General features: G+C 37.3%; 4 protein-coding genes and 1 long non-coding RNA gene across 6 annotated transcripts; 3 read left to right on the top strand and 2 right to left on the bottom strand.

Moving 5' to 3' along the window:
- Positions 1-4763: 4763 nt before the first annotated feature.
- LOC130966843 (uncharacterized) lies at positions 4764-5591 on the top strand. Its single transcript, XM_057891665.1, has one exon. It carries the CDS (start codon positions 4764-4766, stop codon positions 5589-5591), a length of 828 nt encoding a protein of 275 aa, XP_057747648.1.
- Positions 5592-10845: 5254 nt separating this feature from the next.
- On the bottom strand, positions 10846-13330 carry LOC130968050 (BTB/POZ domain-containing protein At2g13690-like). The gene is made up of 2 exons (XM_057893130.1): positions 12270-13330; positions 10846-12050 (listed from the first exon to the last, which is right to left on the bottom strand). Exons 1-2 carry the CDS (start codon positions 12978-12980, stop codon positions 11124-11126), a joined length of 1638 nt encoding a protein of 545 aa, XP_057749113.1. The 5' UTR covers positions 12981-13330; the 3' UTR covers positions 10846-11123.
- A 4709-nt stretch (positions 13331-18039) lies between these two features.
- Positions 18040-19711, bottom strand: LOC130966899 (uncharacterized). Its single transcript, XR_009081302.1, has 4 exons — positions 19613-19711; positions 18848-19216; positions 18256-18315; positions 18040-18083 (listed from the first exon to the last, which is right to left on the bottom strand). It is a non-coding gene; the product is annotated as an uncharacterized LOC130966899 (long non-coding RNA).
- A 450-nt stretch (positions 19712-20161) lies between these two features.
- LOC130968141 (uncharacterized) lies at positions 20162-22546 on the top strand. Of its 2 annotated transcripts, none has more exons than XM_057893237.1 (3): positions 20162-20385; positions 20518-20580; positions 22188-22546. In XM_057893237.1, exons 1-3 carry the CDS (start codon positions 20296-20298, stop codon positions 22329-22331), a joined length of 297 nt encoding a protein of 98 aa, XP_057749220.1. In that variant the 5' UTR covers positions 20162-20295; the 3' UTR covers positions 22332-22546. The 2 variants fall into 2 exon arrangements, 1 of the variants encoding a protein (XP_057749220.1); XR_009081524.1 differs by having other exon boundaries at positions 20166-20389.
- Positions 22547-24998: 2452 nt separating this feature from the next.
- On the top strand, positions 24999-26487 carry LOC130966842 (uncharacterized). Its single transcript, XM_057891664.1, has 3 exons — positions 24999-25131; positions 25207-26248; positions 26473-26487. Exons 2-3 carry the CDS (start codon positions 25379-25381, stop codon positions 26485-26487), a joined length of 885 nt encoding a protein of 294 aa, XP_057747647.1. The 5' UTR covers positions 24999-25131; positions 25207-25378.
- The last annotated feature ends 1021 nt before the right edge of the window (positions 26488-27508 follow it).

Below are 27508 nucleotides of genomic sequence, written 5' to 3'. Positions count from 1 at the left end.
TTCAATTGAAGGGCTTGTGATCTCATCAAATTTGTCTTATAATATGTTTGCACAATTTTTTTATTCATATTGAAGTATGTTGTGAATCTTAGGACTAACATAAGTTTGATGTTTGTGATCAGGAAAATATTGCTGCCCGTGACCTCTTGAGTAAGTTTTTTGAGGGTTTAGAAGACCTTGAGTCTGGATACACTCCAAATGGAGTGGGCTTGGATGACTTTTCCCCAAATGGAATAAACTATGATGACTTGGGGCACCTGGACTGGATTGATCTCGATTTCCTATAGTTCTACTTCTAGCAGTCTCACAGTCTAAAAAGTTGTAGATTTTTGTTTAGATTTAAAAGTTATTTTTTCATTTTGTACATCTCATTTTGTAAATGTCTAATTTGTTGTTTATATTACATATTTTTTTGGTTCAGATAACAGGTTCTATCATATTTTTTTATTTTACTCTTTTCCTATGCTACACATAAAACACACCTAAGGATAGCGATTTATGGCCAAACTTCTATGTAAAGTGTTCGCAGTTCGGTTTGGATCGGTTTTGAGTCAAAAATTTATTCAATCCGAACATTGATTTTACTTGCGGTTTGGATTGGATTGGATTTGCGATTTTATAAATTAAAAAAATTAAATACATATAACAAGTCTCAAAATTAAATTTTAAATATCTACAATGACATAACAAGTCTCAACAATATCTTAAAAAGCCAACAATAACATAACAATAGAAATAAAATTATAAGTTATTTAAAATAAATAAATAAATAACATTTTGAACATAAAATATTTATTAAATAATAATAATATATGAATAATATAAAAATATATAAAAAATTGAATATGTTATAAGTATAATTGTAAATATAATAATAAAATAATAATATTATACCACATTGTGCGGTTTGGATTGAATTGGATCGGTTATGAAAATTAAATCCGAAATCCGATCCGATCCAGTGGTTGGCAAAAAATATAATCCAATTATATCCGAATTAGTGCGGTTTTAATCGATTTTCGATTTGGATTGGTTTAGATTTGAACACCCCTATTCCCATGCACGTATAATACAAGCAACTATACCACGATATATGTGTTTAGGAGATCTTTTTTTGTCAGTGAATTGAACAACCTCCAATCCTAGGTATCCCGATCGATTGGACAACCCCAATGTGCTTAGTCGCGGCTTTAACCCAACTATACAATTGCTTTCTGCTTGGTTCATTGTATGAGGTCCATTGCCTCTTCCGATGCTTAAAGTTGCTAATATTAAGAGTATTCGTGGTTCGGCTCGCCTGAAGAGCCCAGAACATTTTATAGGCTAATTTGGTGTGATTTTATCAAAAATTGATCCGGTCATTATTTCGAGTTGGATTTGGATCAAGATGAACTCAATTTCACCTGACCCATGTTCACCCTAAAGGAATTAAAAAAGATATATATGTTTTAAATTAATTTTAATATTATGTTATATTAATTATAAGCTTATTGTTTTATTTTTAATCACGCTTGTTGAATTAAAAAATAAATCAAAGAAGCATCAAATTATAATTTATGGACAAATTCAATTTCAACTATGGATATTAATTTTTCGATAACAAATTTTTTTTTTATAAATAAGTGCATCATAAATAAGTTTCTTTATAAATAAATTTTGTTATAAATTATTATTAAAGTTTTAAGAACCCGGTTTTCACCCGATATAGTTATGGCCCCAAAAATGTTTAAGTTTTATCAGGTTTAGGGTTGGATTAGAGTCTAAAAAATAGATTCAGTGTATATTTAGGATCGAATCTGAGTAAAAACAAATCTAGTTTTACTCGGTCCATCAACATTCCAAGCTAAAATAAAAAAACTAAAATAAAATAAAAAAATAAAATTTATTTATTTACTTTAAAAGAAGAGCTAATGATTCAGTTGAAGCTATGAATGTAAAAGAAAATTTTAAACAGCTTATCAGTCAAAAAATGGGACAGATATAAATTATAAATTAATAGACACTCATGTGACCTTTTTTTTTTTCATTAACTTGTTTGTTACCTAAGTGGACCTTTTTCCTTAAGCTATCTTTTTGGGTTGATTAAAGAAACTAGTCTGAAATCAGGTAAAAAGAAAATCAGTTCATGCTATGGTTTTTGGGCATGAGGCCCAAATATTTTTTATTTCCTTTACTCGTGTTAAACACTATTTTGGTTGCTAACCACTCTCTCTCTCTAGGGCGTATTATGGTTCGAGAGGCGGAGAGAAGGAGAGGTGGGAACCGGGCAACCTCTTCACGTTGGAAGGATCCGCGGATTTGGACTAGAGAAGAATATCATCGCTTAGAGAGGGACTTTTTTACTATCTTTGTAGATAATCTGCCGGAGGATATCTCTAGGAGGGAACTGTATCAGCTGGTCAACTGGACAGGAAGAATCAATGATGTTTATCTCTGTAGAAGACAGAAGAATGCAAAGGCGTACATGTTCGCCTTTGTTCGATATACGACGAAGGGTGGTGCCCTAAAAGCTATAGCTGAAATGCACCAATACAGGCTGCGTGGTAAAACGGTCTCTGTAGGGGAAGCTAAGTTTCGGAGGCAAATGTAGGAGGGGGACCGAAGGGTGCTGGTGGATCAAAGCAGAGGTATGGAAAGGAGGCCGGAGAGAATTACTAAGCAGAATGAAGTGGTTCAGCATCCTGTGGAAGGCGGAATGCAGGCAGGGGACCAAGCGCGTATTCACCAAGGTAATGGATGTATGAAACGGATTGCACTACCTGTACTAGCAGCGAATATGGAATGGTTGGCCAGAAGCCTAGTAGGGTACACACTGAATCCTCTGGACCTCCGATCCTTGAAGAGGGTGGTCCAAACAAATGTGCCTCACGTGGAAGATGTTAGGGAGATAGAGAGGACCAAGGTACTGGTAACGTTTGATACGGGGAGCATTCTGCTGAGGCATATACGTTTAAGCTGGATTCAATGTTACAAGTTTTTCATCGAATCCGGCGATGGGAGGAAGCAGAATGCGGCGGGGCTCGTCAGGTATGGTTGGAATGCTACGGAATGCCTATTCATGTATGGTCGGAAGAGGCATTCAAAGCGGTAGGAGGCCTGTGGGGTAATGTTATACATTGTGCTATTCCAACAGGAGCAGGGGCTTCATTTCGGGTAGGACGGGTTCAAGTAGATACATGTGTCTTTGATGAAATTAGAGAATCGGTCAGGCTTGTTATTGGGGAGAAGGAGGTTATAGTATTTGTGCAGGAAATGGGGTGGGTGACTGGTGGGCCGAAGAATTCAGTGGAGGTGAAGCAAGCTTATGAAGGGGTAGTTGATGATGGTCATGGGGAACATAGCTGGAGAAAGGCGGAGGTGCCGAGGGACCTAGCGGCAGACATGATCACCGGCAATGAGAACGGGGGGGAACATGAGAAGGGCAGGATAGTAAACTCAGAGGTACTATTGAATGATATGAACGTTGACTTTTTGAATTTTAAAAAGATTGTTGAAGTAACAGATTCGGAGGGTACTACCAACAATAATGGGAAAGGGGATATGCTGAGATTTGGTGAGAGTGAAGAAGGGGATTCTGACAGAACGGTTACGTAGGTTTTTAGTTCGGGGGAAGGAAGGGTTGTTGGTTCAAGCGTTCCTCGTGCTGACCTATTGCAGAAGGATGAGCCAAGTAGGCCCAACACAGGACGCAGCTTAGGGGGAAGGGAATTGGGTCATGAAACAAAAAGCCCAATGTTAACTAACCAAGGGGAGTGGGGGGAACCGGGTCGGCTGAGGTTGGGCTGCAACACGGTGGACCGAGTCGACATGACCCGTTTGATTCAGGAAACGCCCAAGGGTAGGGTTGCGCGAGAGGCTGTGGCTGCGGGTGGGTGCAAAGGCAAAGCTGTGGTCAATATGGTTTGTGAGGCAGATGCTGAATGGGACCAGCAACCTATGCATGGACGGCTGCCGACGACCTCCGTGGTATGTGAATTGGGGTTGATAGGCTGTGAACAAGACAGGGCAGTGGGTGTAGTGGCGCGGGCAACCTCTGCTGCGTCGGGGTGCGATGGGGGCGGTGAGGGGACACCCGTTGATCGCGCGAAGGGAGAAGATGGCCGGACCAGGTCGCCCGTTCAGGGAAGAACGCCGGTGGTTTCGGAGGAAGGCGAGGCGGGGTACCAACGGCCCGAACAAGAGGTGCTGCGATTGGGAGCGGGGGTGGAAATCGGAAGAGATAGGGTCAGAAGGTTAGAGAATTGCAATGGTTCAGGAGGCAGGGAGGGAAATTTTGCTGATAGTTGGGTGGATGAGGGTGCAAAGCAGCAAATGATCAGGGCAAATGTTGACACCATTGGGAATGATCAAGAGGAAGAGGCGGACGACCAAGGCTTGGTGGGGATTGAGGAACATGTTGAGGAAGGGGCTGGAGTTGAACCTGGCAGTGTGCGGATAACGGAGGGAAATGATGATCGGATGTCTATGGAAGCACAGACCAAGGAAAATGCGATTACATGGGAACTGGCAGTGGAATCTGGCGCTGTGCTGTTGGACGAGGACGTGGATATCATGGGTATATTGCAAGCTCAGAATGAAGAAATAGCGAAAAAGCAGAAGTTGGCGAAACAAAAAGCAAAGGCAAGAAGGAGTCGTCCAAAGAATAAACAGAAGGTGAGCAGTAATTTGTTTAAATGATTGTGAGCTGTTGGAATATTAGGGGTTTGAGGGGGGATGGAAAGATGAGTATGATTAGGACGTTGAAAAAAAAGTATAATTTAGACATGCTAGGTTTGATAGAAACTAAAAGGGAGAATATCTCGAAGTATGATGTTGGAAGGATTTGGGGACATAGTTCTGTCGGTTGGGAATTTGTGGAATCTGTTGGGGCGGCGGGGGGGCTTCTGTGGATGTGGGATGATAACATGTTTAAGAGAAGGAATTGTTATAAAGGAGATAGGTGGTTGTGTATTGAAGGAGTAATAACAAAGAATGACTTTCAGTGTGCTTACTGTTTGGTATATGGGGCACATGAAAGGGAGGCAAAGTGGGTGGTATGGGAGGAGTTGAGTTATATTGCAGGTTTGTGCCAGGTGCCTTTCTGTTTGTTGGGTGACTTCAATGAGATTTTGCAAGTTGAAGATCGAAGAGGGCTACAGAATTTATCGGTCTCAGCGGAAGAGTTTAAGAGTTGGGTTCAAGACATGCAGTTGGTGGATTTCCCCCTTACGGATAGGAAGTTCACTTGGTTTAGGGGCAAATCTTGTAGCAGAATTGACAGGGTGCTGGTTAATATTGAATGGGTGGAGCAGTTTCCTGACTTAAGGCTGAGAGGGGGTCCAAGGGGCTTGTCCGATCACTGCTTGTTGATTGTGGAGGATACAAAAGTGAGAGGGGGGCCTAGACTATTTAGAAGTCTGGATGCCTGGTTTAGCCATGAGGGCTTTCTAAGGATGGTAAAGAATGAATGGCGGACCTTGGGAGGTGGTCCATTCCTTGATAAACTGAAAGCCTTGACGATACCATTGAGGCAATGGCACAAGGATAATTTCAGAGATATGGATACTAGACTGCAAAAGTTTGAGGAAGAGCTCAGGAAGCTAGATGAGTAGGTTAGTGAGGGGATATATGATGGTACGACGGAGGTTAGAAGAAAGGCGTTGGTGAGATTTTGTGAAAAATGGTACAGTAGGATGGAAACCCATTGGAAGCAGATGTCTCGATCTAAACATGCAAGGGACATGGACAGGAATACCCGGTACTTTCATACTATTGCATCGACTAGAAGACGGAATAACAGGATTGATGCTCTGATGATTCATGGTCGGCTTGTGAGGAATCAAGGGAGAATAAAGCAAGCAATTAGGGGATTCTACAAGGAGTTGTATTGTCAGGAACATGCTCCGAGTATAGGTATTCGGGATGGGTTGTTGAAGCAAATTGATAGAGCTGAGGCAGCAGCCTTGGAGGTTTTTCCGTCGGCTGAGGAAATTAGGGAGGCCGTTTGGGATTGTGAATCGTCTAAGGCCCCAGGTAGTGATGGATACAATATGAACTTCATTAAAAAATGCTGGGATGAGTTGGGTCAAGAGTTCACAGAGGCGGTGATGGATTTCTTCCACAGGGTAAAGTTACCAACAGAGGTGAATATAACATGGGTGACTCTGGCCCCAAAATTCCTGGGTGCTAAGGAGATTAAGGATTTCCGGCCAATAAGTCTGGTGGGTTGTGTGTACAAGGTGATCTCGAAGGTGATGGTGAGAAGAATGAGGATGGTGATGCCGGGTTTGGTGGGTGAGACTCAGACGGCTTTTGTGAAAGGGAGAAAAATTCATGATGGTGCTCTGATAGCCTGTGAGACAGTTAGTTGGCTTAAGGCACGGAGGAGGAAAGCGGCGATCATAAAGCTGGATTTTCATAAAGCATATGACAGAGTCAGGTGGAGTTTTGTGGTTATAGTGTTACAGAAAATGGGATTTGGCCAACGCTGGAGGAATTGGGTGAAGGAGTGTGTAAGCACGGCCACTATGTCTATTCTGGTGAATGGGGCGCCGTCTAAGCCATTCAACATGGAAAGAGGTCTCAGACAAGGGGATCCCCTTTCTCCATTTCTGTTTGTGTTGGTAGTGGACGTGTTGAATAGGATGGTGGGAGAAGCTGTAAGGAATGGGCGCATTGAACCGCTGTTGGTTGGGGGAGAGCATATCAGTTTGTCGCACCTACAATTTGCGGATGATACGATATTGTTTTGCCCACCAGAGACAGAGACAATTCTTAATTATAAAAGACTGTTGAGGTGTTTTGAGTTGATGTCGGGGCTGAGCATTAATTTCGAGAAGTCAAGTTTGATATCGGTGAACTGTGAGCAGGACTGGATAGATCAGGCCTGTGGATTGCTGGGATGCAAGCAAGCGGTATTACCTGTAAGATATCTCGGGATTTCTTTGGGTGCAAATCCTCGATTGGTGAAGACTTGGAAGCCCATAATTAACAAGGTGGAAGTGAAACTCAGGCTCTGGAAAGCTAAGGTTCTAACTAAAGCGGGTAAGCTTGTTCTTATCAAATCAGTGCTGAATAGCCTTCCTATATACTATCTGAGTCTATACAAGATGCCAAAGGCAGTTGCAGATAAGCTGATTGCTCTGCAAAGGCGATTTCTGTGGTGCAAGGAGGATGGCAAGGATGGTATTCCGTTAGTTAAGTGGGAGTTGGTTCAGGCACCGAAAAAGGCTGGGGGCTTAGGTATTGGGGATGCGATGATCCGGAACACAGCGCTATTATTCAAGTGGTGGTGGCGTTTCTCAAAAGAGGAGTGCCCATTATGGAAGAAGATAGTTTGCTCATGCAACAACCTGAACCCTGCTGTAATGCTAGTGAATCAGCAGTTACCAGTGAAAGGAGGGCCATGGAAAGATATATGTCAGTTAAACGTTCAAGAGCAAAGGATAAAAGATAAAATGCTTACTGGCATGGCGATGGAGGTAGGGAATGGGAGGAGTACCCTGTTTTGGGAAGATAACTGGCTGCAAGGTGGTCCTTTAAAGGTGACATTTCCAAGACTTTTCTCAATTTCTAATCAGCAAGGATCGAAGGTAGGGGAGTGTGGATTTTGGGATGGACTTGAGTGGATATGGAACTTCCAGTGGCGGAGAGAGTTGTTCCAATGGGAGCTGGAACTTGTCCACCAACTTCATGAGCGGCTTAGGCAGGTGAAATTGTCAGAGGATAAAGATGATAATTTGGCTTGGAAGTTTGATGGTAAATGGGTATTTTCTACCAAATCTGTTGTGCAGGTACTACAATCGGAGACTCTGTCGGATGAGATAACGAGCTACAGTTTCACAAGTTCTATTTGGAGGGGAGTGGTACCGCCGATGATTGAGCTTTTTGGGTGGTTTGTACTTATTGGCAGAGTAAATACAAAGGAGAGATTGATTAGACTAGGCGTCCTTAGGCCCAGTGATAATATCTGTGTTCTTTGTAACAAGGAGGTAGAGTCGGTGGAGCATTTATTTCTCAGGTGTGAGATAACATGGAAGGTGTGGTGTAGTTGTTTGAGATATGTTGGGGAGGTGTGGTCTATGCCTGGTACCATAAAGGAACTGTTTGAGCGGTGGGCCGGTAGGCATAAGCGGAAACAGGATCAGAAGAAGTGGCTGCCGGGATTCTTTGCAGTTATTTGGAACATTTGGGTGGAACGCAATGCGCGGATCTTCAATAATCAGAACACAGATGTGGAGTTTGTAATAAGAAAGACGATTCTGAGTTACGACGAATGGACTACGAGTGTTTCGTAGGGGTTGATGGCATCACTGGAAGTTAAAAAGTTCTATGTAATTTTTTTAAGTACTTGTTGTTTCTACTGTTGCTCCACTTCAGTGTGTTGAGCTTATTGTCTTTCAAAAAAAAAACATTTGATCAAGTCTTATTAGCAACTTTCTAGTATTATAGAATCTTATTTTTCGAATGCTTAAATCAGTTATGGTCTTGTGCCTCTTATTTGATTTTTCAAAATAACTACCGACCCTAGTTCACACCATGCCATGCCTCATGAACCATGCATGACAAATGTGTGACATACATCTACAAGGGTATCAATAATTAATCAAAAGATTCAAGAAAAGTAAGAAAAAACTAGAATACTTACGATGAATTTGTGTTTGACAGTAACAAATGTTTAATATTTTTGGTGACTAACAAATGTTTAATATGAGTTATAGACGAAGGTGTGTCAATAAAAATTTAAGTATGATGGACAATTAAAAATAAGATATATTTAAAAAATAAAAAATAAAAAAATAATCTATGAATATATTTTTTTTTTTTACAAAAAAATTTAGTTATTTTTTTTAAATATTAAAAATATTAATTTTTTTAAATAATTTTAATATTAAAAATCTTTTTTAATAATCAAATTTTCCTAACGGTCTTTTATATAATTTTTTCAAATATTATTGCCGGTAATGTGGTATACTGAAATTAGTTTTTTCAAGACTTTTTTGTTTTAAAATAAAGGAAATTGGTAATAGGAGATTGTGGGTTTTGAGATGGATTAGAGTGGATATAAAATTTTTAATAGAGAAGATAATTATTCCCATGGGAGTTAGAGTTAGTTAATCAACTTCATGGGATCCTTCAGTCAGTCATATTAACTCATAGAAGAGAGGATCAATTAATATGAAAATTTGAAAAATTAGGTGTCTATTCTACTATTTTATTTGTGCAGGTTTTACTATTATCGATGGATATTACAAGTTACTGTTTTATTAGTTCTATTTGGGAGGACTTGGTACCACCACAAATTGAGTTGTTCACAGTTTATGTTAGTGGAAAGAGTCAATATTAAAGAGAGATCAAGTAAATTTGGCGTCATTGATCAAAATGATAGTATTTGTGTTTTATGTATTTGTTGTGAGTTTACTTGATAGGTGTGGTGTGCTTCATCGTATGCCTATAATAAACTATGGTGTATTTCAAATTCAATTAGACAACATTTTAAAAGTTGGACAGGTGCATCTATAAAAAAAGAAAAAACGTAATAAATAGTTGATTGATTTTTTTGCTATTATTTAAAACAATTAACAGAAAAAAAAAAAATAACAGAATCTTCAGGAATTAAGATGCAGATATTACGAAAGTAGTTAACAGGTCGAGTTAATAATATTATCGAAAATGACTAAAAATTTATTTATTTTATCTGTTTTGTATTTTTGCATTGATAATTTGTTACTTCACTCTAATGTGTTGAGTTTTTTATTTTTTTTTTTAAATTCGTCTGAGTAAATTTTTGAATGTTTGGGAGACCATGTCTCTCCGAATATACTCCAAATGGAATGGGATTGGATGACTTCCCCCAAATGGATTAAACATGAAGATTTGGAGTACTTTGATTAACTTGTTAGGGCATTTGGTTTGCATAAATATGATTTTATTATTTTTACTGTTTTTAATTTTTTTTTATAAAATTTTAAAAAAAAAATACTAAAAATAAAAAAATTAAACTGCTCTTATTTTTTTATTTTGTAAATGTCTCATTTATTGTTCATACCATATAGGGGTGTGCATGAGTCAGGTGAAATTGGGTTTGATGTAATCTAGACCCGATCCGAAATATATACCGGGCCTATTTATTAGATCTGAACCCGACTCTAGACCCGATGAAACTTATACACTTATAAGCTAACATGTGAAAATATCTAAATTTTCAAGGCTCTAACTATTATTTGACATGGTAAAATTCACTTAGAAAAATATAACAAGAACCAACGTTTTTCTAAAATTAAAGCATAACCATAATCAATACTAATATTATATAATAACACCAAATATTTAAATCAATACAAATAACACAATATTATGTATTAGTCTAAAATCTTATGCATTATAAATAGAAAACATTAACTTATAGTCTTATAATAACTAATAATATTAAGATTTATAATACTTAAATTCCACATAAGAATAGCCATCATCCATCACTAATAACACAAAATATTAATTGTGTATGATGGCCAGGCCATCGGGCCAACTTCGAACGACCCGAACCATGGCCCGGACCCAACCCAAAATAATGATCGGATCTATTTTTGAGATCCTTACCCGGCCCTAGACCCGATAAAATCACATCAAATTAGCTCCTAAAGTGCTCGGGGCCAAGTCGGATTTTCGGGTCGGGCCGGGCCATACACACCACTAATACCATAGATTCTATTATAATTTATAAACGATAAATTAGACACAAAAAAAAAACATGATAATATTTTTATTTATAGCATTGATATCTTTCTTATAGAAGTACTTCCAACTAAATGATAAACTTCTCGTATAAATTTTTAATTAACAGCTATGGATATAAATTAGATAACGTTAGCTGGTATTAAGCAATTGTCACTTATTTTTTCTAAATAAATGTTTTCCTTTCCTTCTCACTAAATAGAGAAGGTAAACAAATAAATAATTGACAATCTGATAGGAAATTCATTTACATAATAATCAGGGATAATAAAAAGAATTTCCTAACACAATCAGTCAAAAGGCTCTGCTACGGTTAAGATCCAACTAAGACTATCTATGTTATTGAGTTTGAAATATATTAGAGAAACTCCCGGTAGGAAATGATGTAGTGGTGCCAAATGGCGATGTATTCATCTTGATTCAATGGCATAAGTTTCAGAGCCTCTTAAAAATGATCTGCGCCACCATATTTGGAATGCCTTGCTTAGATTTGGACATTCAGTGCCATGACTTGAGAAATACCTAAACCAAACCATAAACAGCACATGTTGTTGCTTCAAAGGTAACGTAAGAAGTGTCTGTCCCATAGCCTCCTCCATGGCCTTCATGTCAAGTCCTTTCCTGCATCTCTGTAACCAACCAAAGTCCAACAGCATAGGCCTAAACCATGCTTGGAGAAGCCCTGATCTCGCTTCCAACCTGCATTGTAGTTTTCTTGTAGCCATGGCAATAATCAGAATCGCCGACACTCGGCTGAGTTCGTATCTGATCATGGGGGATGCATTTTCATGCATTCCAACAAGTTGCTGCTGATCTGCCCATATATTCACAAAGTCATCTGCTACTTGCCCATCAAGCATAATTTCTAGCAACCAGTTGATGTTATCCACTTCTCTTGAGATTCGCTCAATCAAAGTCTTGCTCGAATCTTTTTTTACCAAGAAACTTCTGGGAGGGATTGTGTCAGACGTCTCCTCAAAGAGGCTAACAAGTGAAGCCAGACATGAGCGGCAAACAGCATAGAGATCCTCCTTGCTGATGTCAAGATGGTTACACAGAAGACCCTTCATCAGGGACTTGAGTTCAGTTCTTGCATTGGCATCCTCACAAGTGCTGATAGACCAAACTAGTTGCCGCGCTATATTTGGCAGGAATTGGGAATCCGTTGAATCTTGCAAGTACAGTCTTGCTAGAATGTCTCTTGCAGTTGCATCATCAAACTTAAATCTTGTGAAGAGGCTTCTCAATTTCTCCTCTTCCTCCTCCGTCCAAGGAACAGCCTCAAGGTATTTCAAACAGGACAAAACCCCCTTGTTGAACATGATGCCTGCCGAAACCTATTCATATATCATGTCAAAGGCTATAAAAACTCATAACATTGAAGTCTCAACTATATGAAATTTGTTTTGACAGAAGAAACTCAATTTTGTAGCCTTCTTCTTAATTCCTTTTCAAGGTATGTAGAGTATATGGTTTTTTCTAACCAACAAAGCAAAAATAGACAAAGCCATAAGAGAATATCAGAACAGAAGAAATTGAGTGGCACAAAAACGAACCTCCAAAATGTCAATGGATCGATAGACTCCAATCTTGATGAGCTTCTTTGTGACATCATCGTCATCTTCGAACATAAGCTCGATGGTGTCTCTGAAAACACCCAAGTTCTCAACTGCAGGAACCTCCATTCTACACATCTTGGGTGCTTCACTCGAATTCTTCAGCGACAAACCCTTCTTGTAATCGCCAACCAAATCCGCAAAAACCTCCGAGTTCGCGCTCAGAACTCCCGAATCAACCTCCAGAACCATGCAACTTCCTCTCTTCCCTCTCAAAGTCAATCTCACATCAAAGCCATTCTTGTTGACTCCTTCAACAGAACTGGAACTGGAACCTGAGCCCAAAATCTCCGGCGGCGACGACCGGAAACTCGGCGCAGTGGGAGCACGGAAGCTTGCGGATCGTAGTTCAGGTTCGGGCTCAATCGTGAGGGCGGGATCGGAGTCGATGGGAGAGACCCTTCCGGGAGAGAGGATCCGGCGAGGGTCAATCCGAGAGACGATGGGGAAGGGGGATTTAGGGGAGTTGGGGACGGAGGCGAGCGTGGTGTGCTTCGATAATGATGAGAGCGTTTCGGTTTTGTTGCGGGGCGATTTGGTGTGAGAGAATGAAGAGTTTTCGGGGCTCGCCGGAGGGGTGGTAAATGAGCAGCACCACGTCCGCCGCCGGGAAACGAGCTTCCGGTCTCTACGGGACGACAAGTAGTCCATTTTGGGGCGGGCGAGTCACAGACTCAGTTGCGCCGCTGAGTTAGTGAGCGAGTACGAGTTATAGTGAAAATGGAAATGGGAGAGGAGCTGAGCTGACAGCCTAGTGTCACGAGAGATGATGCCTGTTTTTTGGTGTCATGAGTTGCCTATTTTTTGTTTTCTTGCGGTCGGATGGCCTTTTCATTTTTGAGGTGAAAGTGGTAGTTAGAAACAGAAACCAATTGATGATTGTACTTCACTCACAACAATCCGACAAGTGAAGTCAAGTATCCATCAAAAGGCGCTGCCAACGCTCAAGCAAGGAATTCACAATTCACTGAATCCCCGTGTGAACCACTGTTCAATGTTCAAGCAAATATTTACTTCGGATTAGGGTAAACACAAAACACTATCTGCATATTAGTTCATTTACAATGGATTCGAAAGTCCATCATTTTAGGCCTATTTACTTGACGGGCTTCATCGTGACAAGCCCAAGCCGTCCCAAATTCAAACAGCACCCAAGACCCAAGTTCTTTATAGTTTATACTTTATGCACTACTTTAGGCCTCCAACCCAAACTGAAAATGCCACGTGCATGGCATATATATAACATGGGAAAGTATGAGGAGACAATAGCCTTATTGTACAATGCATACAATGGAGTTTAATTGAAATTAAAATTAAATTATGGGTTATTAATTAATTTTGAATTCTTTCTAATTTAAAATTTGAAACAAATTAGGGTTTTCATATTGGTGAATTGAGGCTCTGCAACTAGCCTCTCAGCTTATCTTTCTCTCGTTGGACCCTCTCACCTACTGGACGCCAGCAATTGCCGTACATTCACAGCCGACGCCGCCCCCCTCTACGGCAATCTTCGAGCACCTGCCGTCCCCTGAAAATCTTTTTCCCACATGAAATTGATCGGCGCAACGTGCAGCCCACCGCGACTTCTTTCTCTGCCGCGACTCCCCCAACTGTGAGGCGAGACATCCGCAGCTTCTTCCATACACAAAGCCACCCCCAACACCACCGCGATTCCCCCACTCACGATGAAGAAACCCAACCCCAAAACGGCACTCGAAAGTCGTGCCACTGCGCCACAAGCTGCAACGCCTCTGATCCCCTGCGTCGCCTTCCCGACGATGAAGAAGATTGCCCTCTGCTCTGATGCGCCACGCGTTCCCAACGAAGAAGGCTGCCCTCTACTCCCCTGCGTCGCGTCTGTTGAAAGGGGAACATAATTTGAGCATGTGAGCATTTAACTAATTAACCTGAGTCTCTTTCTCTTTTTGGCTTAGATTTGGTTGCAATTGGAGCTTTCTTATTTGTATTTTTATTGTATTTTGGGGTTGAATAATAAATGAATAATTGCTTTTTTTCCCTCTCTGTATTTATATTGAGGCATGCCAGGGCTTTAGATAAGCAGTTTTTCATGCTTCAAATGGAACTAGCAGCTACTAGGAGTTCTCATGAAGCCAGGTTCTCAGACTCGAATAGCACGGCCACTACCATGGGGATATCCGGGGAAGGTGCTCCTAAGAAGAAGGCCTTTGTAGTGATTGGAATAAACACAGCTTTCAACAGTAGGAAGAGGCGTGATTCGGTCCGAGAGACTTGGATGCCTCAGGGTATATTATATTTCCCCTAGAAACTGTTTCTGCTAAGAGTCAATGTTGGTATCTACCTTTAAAAAATGGGATAAAATATTAGAGGAAAAGTTTTATGCTGATAGATGTTTATATGGATCCTAACATTGAGAGGACATTGAATTAGAATGGCATGGCCAACTTTAATATATATCTAATACCTGTTTGAATAGGAAAACAACTTCTTCAGTTAGAGCGCGAGAAGGAAATTGTTATTAGATTCATTATTGGTCACAGGTAATTGGTAGGAACAATTCTAGTTTAGTGTAACTAGAAATTATCTTGACAATATAAGTTGTTAAAGTTATCCTTTCTTTTGAAGTTTTAATGTATGTTATTGTGTTTTTGTGTAATTTTTTTAATCATAAATACTTACTAGGATAATAGTATACTCAAACTTATCTTCACTATTTATTTTTGCCAATTCTATTTCTTCTATATGCCTATGTTGTGCAAATAAATTATGTGTTTAGTTGTTTGAAGTTATCCTTTCCTTTAAAGTTTTAATGGATGGTTAATTTCATTATTAATTATTTAGTTGTTTGAATTGGATTCAAGTAAATACAAATAAATTATGTTGGATGTGATGAGACTGAGGCATGAGGTTCAAATTTTAACTTATTGTTGATTTAACAATAAGTGATTTAAAATTAAGTTATGTTGTATGTTCATTTTACTAGGTCTGTAGATGGTCAATTTCATTATTAAGTATTTAGTTGTTCGGATTGGATTCAAGTAAATATATTTAAATTATGTTAGATGTTCATTTTACTAGATATACGGATGGTTATTTTCATTGTTCAGTAGATGTTTGGTTGTTAGTATTAGATTCAAATAAATAAAATTAAATTATGTTGGATGTTCATTATACTAAGTGTACAGATGGTTATTTTCACTGTTACGTGGATGTTTGGTTGTTAGTATTAGATTCAAGTAGATACAATTAAATTATGCTAGATGTTTAGTTTAATAGGTATGCGAATTGTTATTTTCATTTTCAAGTAGATGTTTGGTTGTAATACATAAAAAAGCAAATTTTTCTTATAACTTTAAGGAATTTAATTTTCATGTACTAATTGTGTAAAATATTTTACCTAATTGACTAATCACACCTATCTTTTTAGATGATTATTCACGTAATTAAAGTAAAATAGTACTAACAAAAATTGCATAAAACTAATTTACACTGACAATGTATTAAAATTAAATTAAGTTTTTAGTCGTTAGAAAGAGTTACTAAAAAATTTTATCATTCTCAATATATATAAATTTTATTAATAGTGGTATAAATTAAATTGTGACCAAGATTAGATAAGAGTGAATTCTCCCTTGATTTTAATGTTTTTCTAAATTAACCTACATCTATGTATGTGGTTTATGCATTTGCATCATTCAGATGATTGCAATCCTTTTTAAAATATGATATATTCGTGTCATCAATGCATGAAAAGTAATAATGAAAAAAAGAAAGGTTAAGTAATTAATTTTTACCCTTTAGAACCCAAAAAAATAATAGAATAATAAAATGCATGAAACAAAAAAAGTGAGTCAATTTTGTCACAAAATAGTTACCTTGCTATTGCTGGCTAACTGCAGTACATGATCATTGATCACTAGTAAAATGGCCAATTCCAAATCATAATTTTTAATTACGATACGACGGATGTTCAATTCACTAGGTATGCGGATAGTTATTTTTATTCTTAACTGGATGTTTATTCGATTGAGACAAGCAAAATAAAAAAAGGAATATCTATACATTTGTGACTAAAAAACATCATACTGTCTTATAACTAAACTCTAATTATTCAACAAATAAACAATATCAAAGAGGATTGTACTATTTTCACTTTTATTCGACTTATTTTTTTCTTCTTTTGTCCGTCTTTTTCTTGAATAATTCTTCAATCTATTGTGTAATGGTCCTCTTCATGGGTAAGCCACATATAAAATCAAGCAATATGTCCTCTGCAATTCAATGCAAACATCTTTTCAGTTTATACACAAGTAAAAAAAATTTAATAACGTAGCAAATAAATCTTGTAACGATTCCAATCTTGCACTCTTAGATTTATAAAGCAGACAAATTTTTATATCGAGAAATGTAGAATTATGAGTTTTATTTTCATTTTCTAAAACAACATGCAATACCTGAAGGTTATGAACAGTATTACAATAAAACCATAAGCCATGATCCTTTTTCATATGATTATGCCTATCATGAATATCATGGAGAAAATAATCAGCCTTTGAACTTTCAAATTGAAATTACACAAGTAGTCATAATAAGTCTCACATTAATAATGATGTTCAAATAAATGATGACACTGCACAAAACAATATACGTGATGATACTGCACATAATAATATAAATAGCACACATACACAAATAGTGACAACTCCTGCACCCTTAACTCAAACACACAAAAACCAATCCATGCACTCACATGCCCTGTACCAAAAAGGTCTAATAGAATTAGACAACCTTCATCCAATCTTAAAGACTATAAGTGCTAGAATCTCACCACCAACAACAATAGCTCAACCATGAATCTCTTCAGTAGGTATTATTTATCTAACACTAAATCAATTTCAACCATCTACACCCATAATTTATTCTACACGTTCCAATATACTGAAATTGAAACAATGGAATTCTTCACTAGGAACAACCAAGCATCTAAGCAAGATTCATTGCATCTAAAATTAGAAGGAACAGAAACAGTAAACTATCTATAATTAGGATGAAAAACTAATTCATCAATACATATATCAGCAGATACACAATACAACTGACCATCTACACACTTAACTAACAATCAAAATAACTATGGGTCATGTCAAATATCACTAACAATCGAATACCAGGAGCACATCTTTCAACTACAAGCATACCAAACATCAAGGAAAACTAGTTTCACACAATTCATCAAGTAGAGAGCTCCAGATATTGTTTTCTTCCTTCACTAGAGGGCATGCCAATAAATGATTCACAAAAAAGCTATTCACTTCAGGCAAGTCTGACATGAGCATATAGAATTGAAATTTTTATTTAACAATCAATAATCATACAAAAACCAAAAGATAAAATAAGCGTGTTCATTATAAACTGTTGAATGACATAATAAACAAGACCGTTTAGAAATTATAAGATGCACCAAAGACACAATTATGGTTTCAGTCCTCTTTCTAGCACAAGATTCAGCGAAGGCACTTAGCTGTTCATCAGTAGGTTGGAACAAAGATGATAGATACATGTTTCAGGCGAAATCTTAGAAGCCATCCAACAACGCAACAAATATAAACATATAGAAAGCGGACACCGTGATATCAAGTTGTATAAACCAACATGCATGTTGTGAGAATTATTATATAAGAAAAACTAAACAAAGGGGATTCACCTAATAGTAGGTTAACACGCTTGATTTGTTGAGAGCTTAAACTTGAGATAGAATGGTTGTTTTACGGCTTCCTGCGGCACAAAAAAAATTAATACTGTGTATTTATCCGGCTCATGTAGCTGGAAGCAGGATTTAAGTATATTAATGCATATAAAGTCAAGCTTGTTTTGCACAAAACAGCATGATACAAAGATGCCTCGCAAAGCCACCAACACATTCCTTTGTCCATGTAGCAAACATTACCTTGTTAGAGCATACTAACTTAATTTCTTCGCTCAGGTCTAAAAATCAGGGGGTCCAGGCCTGAGAACAAAATTCTTTTAGTGTTATTACATATCAATATCATAAAGAGAGGTTAATTATTTGGTTACAGTGACAAGAGAAACATATTTGGTACCGAAAATTGACCAATCTTTATCAAAATTTCAAGACTAAACATCCATTATCATACTAAAGTAACCATCCGTGATAATGTCAACGAAGATTCAATAATGGTCAACCAAGAAAACGTCAAATTAGATGCACATGGTCCACACAGATACACACCAAAAAAAGGAAAAAAAATTAATTTAAAATGATATGAAACCAAAAGGAACAAACTTTTTCATACTTTTCCCGCGCTAAAGTTAAATCAACATGAATTGCAACAACGTAAATGAACTACCTATCCCACAATCTCCGGGATGCTACCATGGCACCCAAAGCTTTCTCACCATGGTTAAACGCTCATATAATCAACAAAATCTATCTCTAACACAACATGCAACAGCAATAAGCATTCAAAAAATGAATAACTACAGATACTAACAGATACTTCGAGAACGCGGCATATTACCTCGGATCGGATGTTCAGCTGGTCGGCGATGGCGTTGCCCACGCGAGTAAAACTGCTAGAATGCTCCTTTCGGTCGTGAGCGCTCCTCTGCCTTCAACTCTGACCGAAGGCACAGCGCGGACGGTTTCCGAGTCGGTGACGGCGGGGTGTTCAGCCGCCGCTCTCCCTTCGGCGCTGATCAGAGGCGGGGCACGGACTTCCTCGGGCGATGAAGGCGGGCTGTTCTCCACGTCCTCGGGCGGTCACGGCGTGGTTCTCTCGACGGCCTCGGGCGGTGACGGTGGGGTCTTCTCGACGGCCACGGTTGGTTGGCGTTTGCGGCGCTGCGGAGTCTTCCTTGCAAAACGGCGCTGAGGGGTCTTCTTGGTTCTGTTCAACAAATGCAAGGTTAATTGATTGGGAGTGAAATGGCCTCAATCTCCTTTATTAGGATTTTGGGGAAAAAATGTAATTAATTATAATTTTGTGGTATGGTTAACTAAACATCTATAAAAGATTAGGGTTATTAATGGGTTAATTTATCCTATTAAACTAAATTGGGCCTTATAAAACGGTCCATTGTAGCCATTGTAGACATATTTCATTGTCTCCCTAGCGTTACCCATATAACATACATGACCAATTGACCATCATGCATGAATTAACCTTCTCTCACAGCGTCACTCACCCAGGGGAAAAAAATGTAAGAAAGTTACATGATTGAAAGCGCTAGAAAGAAGAAACTTTGGGAGCGAGATGTAAATATAAAGATAGAGAGAGCCATACGCGATATGAGATGCAACAGAATTATTGGTTACAAGGGAATATAATATATATATATATGAATGAATAGAATAAAATAAAAGCATATATGATACATCATATACATGGGTTTGAAAGCATCCAGATCTTGATATGATATATAGATCTAAGCGTCGCCATCAAGCATGATACGCCTCCATAACGAGCGTCCACGTTCCACATGACCATAACTGAGTCAATGACGTCCACCAAACCTCATTGGCGGTGCCTTCCTAACACGTAATCTCTATTTCGCCCCCCAAATTTCCCCTTTTAGGAACCATACAAAACACGTTCCCCACTCCTATTCTATGTAAATTCTCTCTTGTACTATGGTCTCCATCACGCGACACCTGTCTCCAACACACCCCACTTTTTGTGCGCCACGTGCACCCCTTCCCTCTTCCCTCGCCACGTTGCTCTTGCGTGGTCCACCCTCTCATGCTTAGCCGCCACTGTAGACCACCGTGCTTCTCGTCCCCCCTTCCTCCACAACTATATATAAACCACTCCATTTCAATTTGCTTGTACTCTTTCTCACACAACGGATTTCTATTTTCAATCACGATCGATATAGTTGCTTGGTGAGCGACTTCTTATCATTCATGTTAATATTATTTGGCGTTTCAATTCGACATACATAAAGAATTAAAACAAGAGAATATATAATGGAGGCACCGATGGTATCCATTGAACGGAGTTCATCGATTGAAAGGGAACCCAGAACTCTCAGCATCGACCAACTTGAATCCGCAAGGGTTAGTAAGTGCTTTTTAATTATCTCTCTTTTATTTCATTATTATTATCTCTTATTATTTTATTTCTTAGCTTCCGATCCACAACTATATATGCCTAATATGGGATGTTATATATTGTTATGGAATTTACAGAATTTAGCGATGTACATATTGAATACAAAGCCTATAGAAGAAGCTTCCAGAATTTTCACAGAGGTAATTGCTTAATTAATTATTCTCTGCTAGTTTATTTTATTGTAGAGATTTCGCTGTTGGTAATATTATGGATATATTGGGCAGTTACCCTAAGAATAAACCAAAATATTAATCTGCCAGAATTGTGAATTTTATTTGTACACTAAAATCATCCGTCACTGAAATTATTTTTAATGTGTATATTTTAGCATGTATTTTATATTAATAACTAATTTTAGTGCACGTAGCATATTTTTTATTTTTTTGGTGGTTTTATATATTTTAAAACAAAATAACTTGTCATTTCAAATAGGTTAACCCTTTTTATAAATGCTGGCAAAATAATAGGCAAAAATAATAAAAGTATTAGTTATGTATTATTTTTAGTTTTTTTTTTACATTATTACATAATAAGTATAAGTATACACATTTTAAGTTTTTTTTTTATCTATTTTATTGGATTATAAAATATTGTATTATTAAATTTTAGATAATGTATGATTTTTTATAAAATTTATATTTTAAATAATTTATTTATTTAAAATGTAAAATTATTAAAAAATATTGGTATAGTTAATTTGATAGTAATAATAGTAATAATATCTCTGTATTACGTACTGGAGGCATGCACACGGCTAGGGTGGATAAGATAATGGAGTTCCCATGCATGAGAACTTGCACTATATCCATATTTTATTTGTCGAATATATTTTAACATGTTTTAAAAAATTTAATCTATCATATCTTCTCCTTGTATGACTATATATATATATATATATATATATATATATATATATATATATATATATATATATATATATAGGGTACTGTTTATTTTTACTCAAAAGGGGGTGTGAACGTACGACTGTTAATTTTTTTTATTTAGGTGTTAGATAATTAAAAAAATAATTTTTAAGAAGATAATTATCTGGATGTATACTTTTATAGCTAATAGTTTTAATTTTAGATAGTGAATATTTTTAATGGCATAATAATATATTAAGTGTAAAATTTAATATATATATATATATATATATATATATATTAAAGTATATATTAAAATTAGTTATTAATATAAATATTTTAAAATATAAAATATATATTAAAAATGTGTTATGGAATAATTTTATAGCAGATAGTTTTAGTTTTAGTCCTAGTCTTTTAGACAGTGAATATTTTTAATGACAATAATGATACTATATTATTTATTTTTTTAAATTTAAAATTTATATATATTTTTAAAAAATTCAGATATATAACAAAATTAGTTATTAAATATAAAATATATATTAAAATATAAAATATAATTAAAAATAAATTAAACAAAATAATATTTTAAAAAATTAGTTAGGTTTACCGACATGATCGATAATATATTATGGATGGTTTTTTTAAAAATCAAAAAGTAAATTATATATATATATATATATATATATATATATATATGTGGATGTAGTGTTACTAGGTATTTTTTAAAAATTATCTATCATTCAGTTAAAAAAAAAAATTAAAAAACAAGTATTTTTTTATAAAAAATAAGTAACTTATATAAAAAATAAGTAACTTTTTATAAAAGTGTAATATTTTGGCTGGGCAGTAGTTTAATTCTGTATTTATGCCATGTGCAGGGTCTACAGCCGGTGGTTAGTGCAGCTTGCCGTATGGGATATACAGGGATGGATATGGATCCTGCCCAAGAATTGCAAAATATGAGAGACGATGACCCTGCTGCACATGATGCTTTCAGGGACATAGCATCTGCACCTTTCTAGAACGTATATCAAATAATAATATGACTCTCTTCAGTTACGTATTGTTGCTGCTGACGAGAGATCTTCAATGTAGTCTTTGTAAATATTTGTCAACATGGGATGAAATTTTGGGTTTTGGTCTTCTATAATTTTTATGGTGTCGCTGGATTATTCGTTGTTTTTTCATGGATGCTTTCAATTTTATTTTATTTTATTTCAAAAATTTGATGAGAATAGTGTTGGTTTTGTAACAATTAAATCATGATTTGACTGGAGAAAGCGACTATGTTGAAAATATGATTTGGTTTATAAGTGGGGGAAGACGATTTGGTCCTGGAAGTAGTGGTCTAAGTTAGGCTGCCAACGCGAGACTCAATTTCGTACACAGTGAGTAGTTTATATCCTTAGTGTCCAATAAAGATTGGTCGATCATATAGCTCCGTGCACAGAAATAGAGAATTATGAAAAAAAATATAAATAAATAATTTTTAATCGGTTAAGTTTATCAGTTAATTTTAAATAATTATAATTAATAATTAATAGTTTTATATTTTTAAAAAATAAATTTAAATAATTATTAATTAGTAATTAATTAATATAAAATATAATTCAAAAATAATTATTAACTTATTATTAATTATACCTTTATTAATTATTTAAGTTATAATAAAGTTATGAAAATTGTTCGTTGACTAAAGTACACTTTTTTAATTTTAATATGAGGTTAGTTTTGGTGTATTCTATGATTATTGAGATTTGGCTGTATTACATGAGTGTGGGGCTGCGTAGGTGAAATCGGACGGTCCGATTTAAGGGCATGTAATCGGACGGTCCGATTACTGACATGGAGAATAAACAAATTGGACCGTCCGATTTACGTATCACTATCACGTATTGTGCATGCACCAACTAACCATTGGATCTCTTCTCACATTCGAGTAAAATTTCAGTTTTCCATTAAGTGCCTCCTTCTATTGAAGCTCCAGTAATAGCAAAAAAATTTGAGGAAGGACCAAATTAAACAATATTAAAGAGACGAAGAATAAAAGATGTTAATCGTCCAAAATTATACATTGTTAATTATCTTGATTTTTTTAATTATGTAAGTTTATTTTACTAAATTAATTTTTTTAATTTAAATAATAATAATTAGGTTAGATGTTATTTGAATATTTAGTTAATGTATGCTATTAGTTAGTTCAAGTGTTAGAGTTGTGTTAGTATAATTAGTGAACTAAGTAACATAAATTTATTTTTCCTAATCGAGGTATTATTATTATTATTATTTTTCTAGTGACCGTTAGTTTAGGTTTAGTTTACTAATTTAAACTAGTTTAGATAGTTAATTAATTTAGGAATAATGTGGTTAGTTAGTAGAATAGATTATATATGGTTGTTAATTTAATTTTTATATGTGCCCGTACAGTGATAATAATAATAATAATAATATATAACAAAAATGAGGAATCAGTTATATATATAAATATAAATTAGGTATTATTAATAGTTATTAATGTAAACCAAATAGGATTTAGTTTAGATATTAGAATTAGAATATATATTTTTATATTGCTGTCGAGTAATAATAATAATTAGATTTAATTTTAAATTTATTTGAGTTTAACATTCTATTTATGTTAAACGAATGGAAATCATTATTAAGAAATAAATAGGATCTAGATATTAGAAAATATAGTTTTCATGGAAATAATAGTAATAAATAGATGTTTATTTTAGTTTCATTTAAGGTTTATTAATTATGTTATGTTGCTTATGTGATAATGAGAATGGTAGAATATTAAATATGGTATGTTAATTAAGTATGGTTATATTTGATTAATGTGATATATGACTATGTTTTGTAGGGTTTACGGATGTTAATATGTGATCATTATTTACCACCGGATCCATATAATCCAATTGTGGAGGGGTATTTGCGGGAGACTGGATTTTATCACGTTTCACAGATCAGAGTTGTCCAATGTCAATCGGCATTGGTTAATGCTCTGATCGAAAGATGGCGGTCCGAGACTCAAACTTTTCATTTTTCAATTGGCGAGTGTTCCGTGACGTTGGAGGATGTGGTGGTAATTTTTGACCTTCCGACAAATGGTATTCCAGTTACATGACCGACTCTGAGTAGTTATGAGGCATTAGAGGTCGAATGCCTCCATCATTTTGGTGTTGCACCCAGGAAGACAGAATGTAGAGGAAGTTTTGTAAAGTTGACTTGGTTTCGGAGACTAAAAAATCATATAGTCTTAGATAATGATATTCAAATTCAGAGGTATGTAAAGTGTCACATAATGTTATTATTTGGGACGATTATGTTTGGGGACAAGTCTGGGGCAGGAGTACACTGGAAATTTCTGCCATTGCTCCTAACTTCAGCGGGATCAGAGAATTTAGTTGGGGTTCGGCATGTTTGGCTCACTTGTATAGAGCATTGTGTAGTGCTACTCGTGTTGACTGCAAGGAGATTGATGGACCGCTGACCCTTCTGCTTACCTGCGCTTGGATTTTGTTCATACCTTGGGTCGAGCTCTCTGACCCGGGATGTTCTACAGACAAAGCGACCGATCTCTTCAGGTCAGGACGACCTGACCTCTTCTCAAAGAGCTCGGCCAAGTCACAGGAAAGCCCAATAAAAGGCCCAAACAGAGGAACACGTCCCGAATGCAAGGGCAGCCCAAACCCGTAGAGATAAAGGCGGTTCCCTTAAGAAGACCTCACTCAAAGATAAGATAAGATAAGATAAAGATAACTATCTTATCTCCGGAAAGGTCACTCCCCACCATTATAAATACACTGGAGCACCCAGGTATAACTCATACTTTAATTCTACTCAATACCTGCTTAATACCCTTGCTAACTTAAGCATCGGAGTCCCTTGTAGGTATCCCCCACCCTCCGAGGACGAAGGAATCAGCACCACCATCAAGTCCAACAAATCAGACACAGCATCTCCGACCCTTACAGAAGATCTCATTCGAGATCGACCTATAGTTTCAGATAACCCTCGGAACATTGGTGCTGTTGCCGGGGAACCTGGAAGTCATCCCATCACCATGGCGGACGATCATGATAACGACCACACCTCAGATCTAGAGGAAAGAACGCCGCATAAAAAGGCGGACACCACCCCAAAAGATACTTCCCAAATCAACAACAAGAAGAACTCCCCAAACGAGGGAGCCATGGATGCATTTCAAGACCGGTTAAAACAACTTGAGAAAGAAGCCCTACGCCAACGAGAGGTTGAGAAGGACCTACAAAGGGAAATAAGGCGACGCTGGGAATTGGAGAACAAACTCCTAAAACTTGAAGCCGATGTCAAGATGAAAACCAGCCGATCCACTCCCGAAGATAGCACCCGCAAGGAGCAAGACCCATTCACCAAGGAGATCATGAAGACGAAAATTCTAAAGGACTTTAAACTCCCAAACATGACCTTATACGACGGCACTACAGATCTCGGCAATCATCTCAGCAATTTCAGAAGCAGAATGTATCTCACCGATGCCTCATATGCAGTTCGTTGCAAAGCCTTTCCAACTACTTTAACAAAAACAACAATTAGATGGTTTGACAATCTCTCTCCTAGGTCCATCTCAAGTTTCGACGACATGGCTAAGAAATTCCTGGCCAGATTCTCCATTCAAAAGGACAATGCTAAACATGCTCCGAGCTTACTGGAAATCAAACAAGGAGAACGGGAAACCCTGCGCAACTACATGGAAAGATTTAACAAGACATGTATGGACATACAGAACCTGCCAACAGAAGCCGCTATTATGGGCCTCATTAATGGCTTACGAGAAAGGCCCTTTAGTCAATCTATATCAAAAAAGTACCCCACATCTCCGAACGAGGTGCAGGAACGAGCGGCGAAGTACATCAACATGGAGGAAAACTCCCGACTGGGAGAGACCTCGAAGGCCGGGTTCACCCCCCGGGATAAGGATAAAGACTCCAGAATAAAGGAAGACCGACATAGAGAGAAAATTAAAAAATACCACAATTACACCCCTCTACGGGTGTCTCTTGTGGATGTATATAGAGAGGTTTGCAACACGGAAAAAATACCACCAGCTCGGCCACTCAAAGGCAAAAAAGGAGGAGGAAACCGAACTGAATATTGTGAATACCATCTGATCCACAGGCACTCCACCAATGAGTATTTCAATTTAAAAAATGTCATAGAAAAGCTCGTACGAGAAAGAAAGCTAGATCGATATCTGGCCACCCATGATGATGAACAAAGAAAAAGAAGAAGAGCAGAAGATGTCGGACCAACCGCGCGATCATCTCGAACGCCAGAAAGACATGTCCACATGATACACGGCGGATTTGTCGGGGGAGGAATCTCCAAATCATCTCGCAAAAGACATCTCAAAGACGTATATCATGTCGCAGGAAAGGAGGAAACACCCGACATCTCGGCGATCACTTTTACAATGGAAGACGCATCTGGCGTCGCATCAGGGTATGACGATCCCATGGTCATCACTATTATACTGGCAAATGCAAATCTTTACCGCACGCTAATAGACCAGGGGAGTTCTGCCGACATATTATTCAGAACGGCTTTCGACAAACTCAGCCTAGAAGAAAAAGAACTCAGAGCGTATCCAGACAGTCTGTTCGGGCTAGGCGATACCCCAGTCCAACCGATGGGATACATCTCACTCCACACAACTTTTGGAAAAGGAAGTCAGTCAAGGACACTCAAAATAGATTACATCGTAGTCGACGTAAGTTCAGCCTACAATTCCCTAATAGGTCGGACAACTTTAAATCAGCTCGGTGCAATAGTCTCGACTCCGCATCTATGCATGAAGTTCACAACTGCAGGAGGAATAGCTACGATAAAAGCATATCAAAGGATGGCGTGCCGCTATTATAACGAAAGTCTAAACCTCGGAGGCAGAGGAGAAGAATTCCACACAATTGAGCTTGGTGGAGTTCAGAGGCGGGAAGAGCTCCGCCCACAACCTGAAGGAGAAATAGAGAAAATCCAGATCGGGGATACCCCGGACCAAACAACCAATATCGACACACTCCTAAAATGAGACATCAAAGAATCACTCATACAGTTTCTACGCGACAACGCTGACCTCTTTGCCTGGAAGGCCGCAGACATGCCAGGCATAGATCCCACGCTAATGTGCCACAAGCTAGCAGTCTACCCAGGATCT

This window comes from Arachis stenosperma, chromosome 3 (genome assembly GCF_014773155.1).
Source record: "Arachis stenosperma cultivar V10309 chromosome 3, arast.V10309.gnm1.PFL2, whole genome shotgun sequence".
NCBI lineage: Eukaryota > Viridiplantae > Streptophyta > Magnoliopsida > Fabales > Fabaceae > Arachis > Arachis stenosperma.
This window is presented reverse-complemented; position numbering and strand designations above follow the sequence as displayed.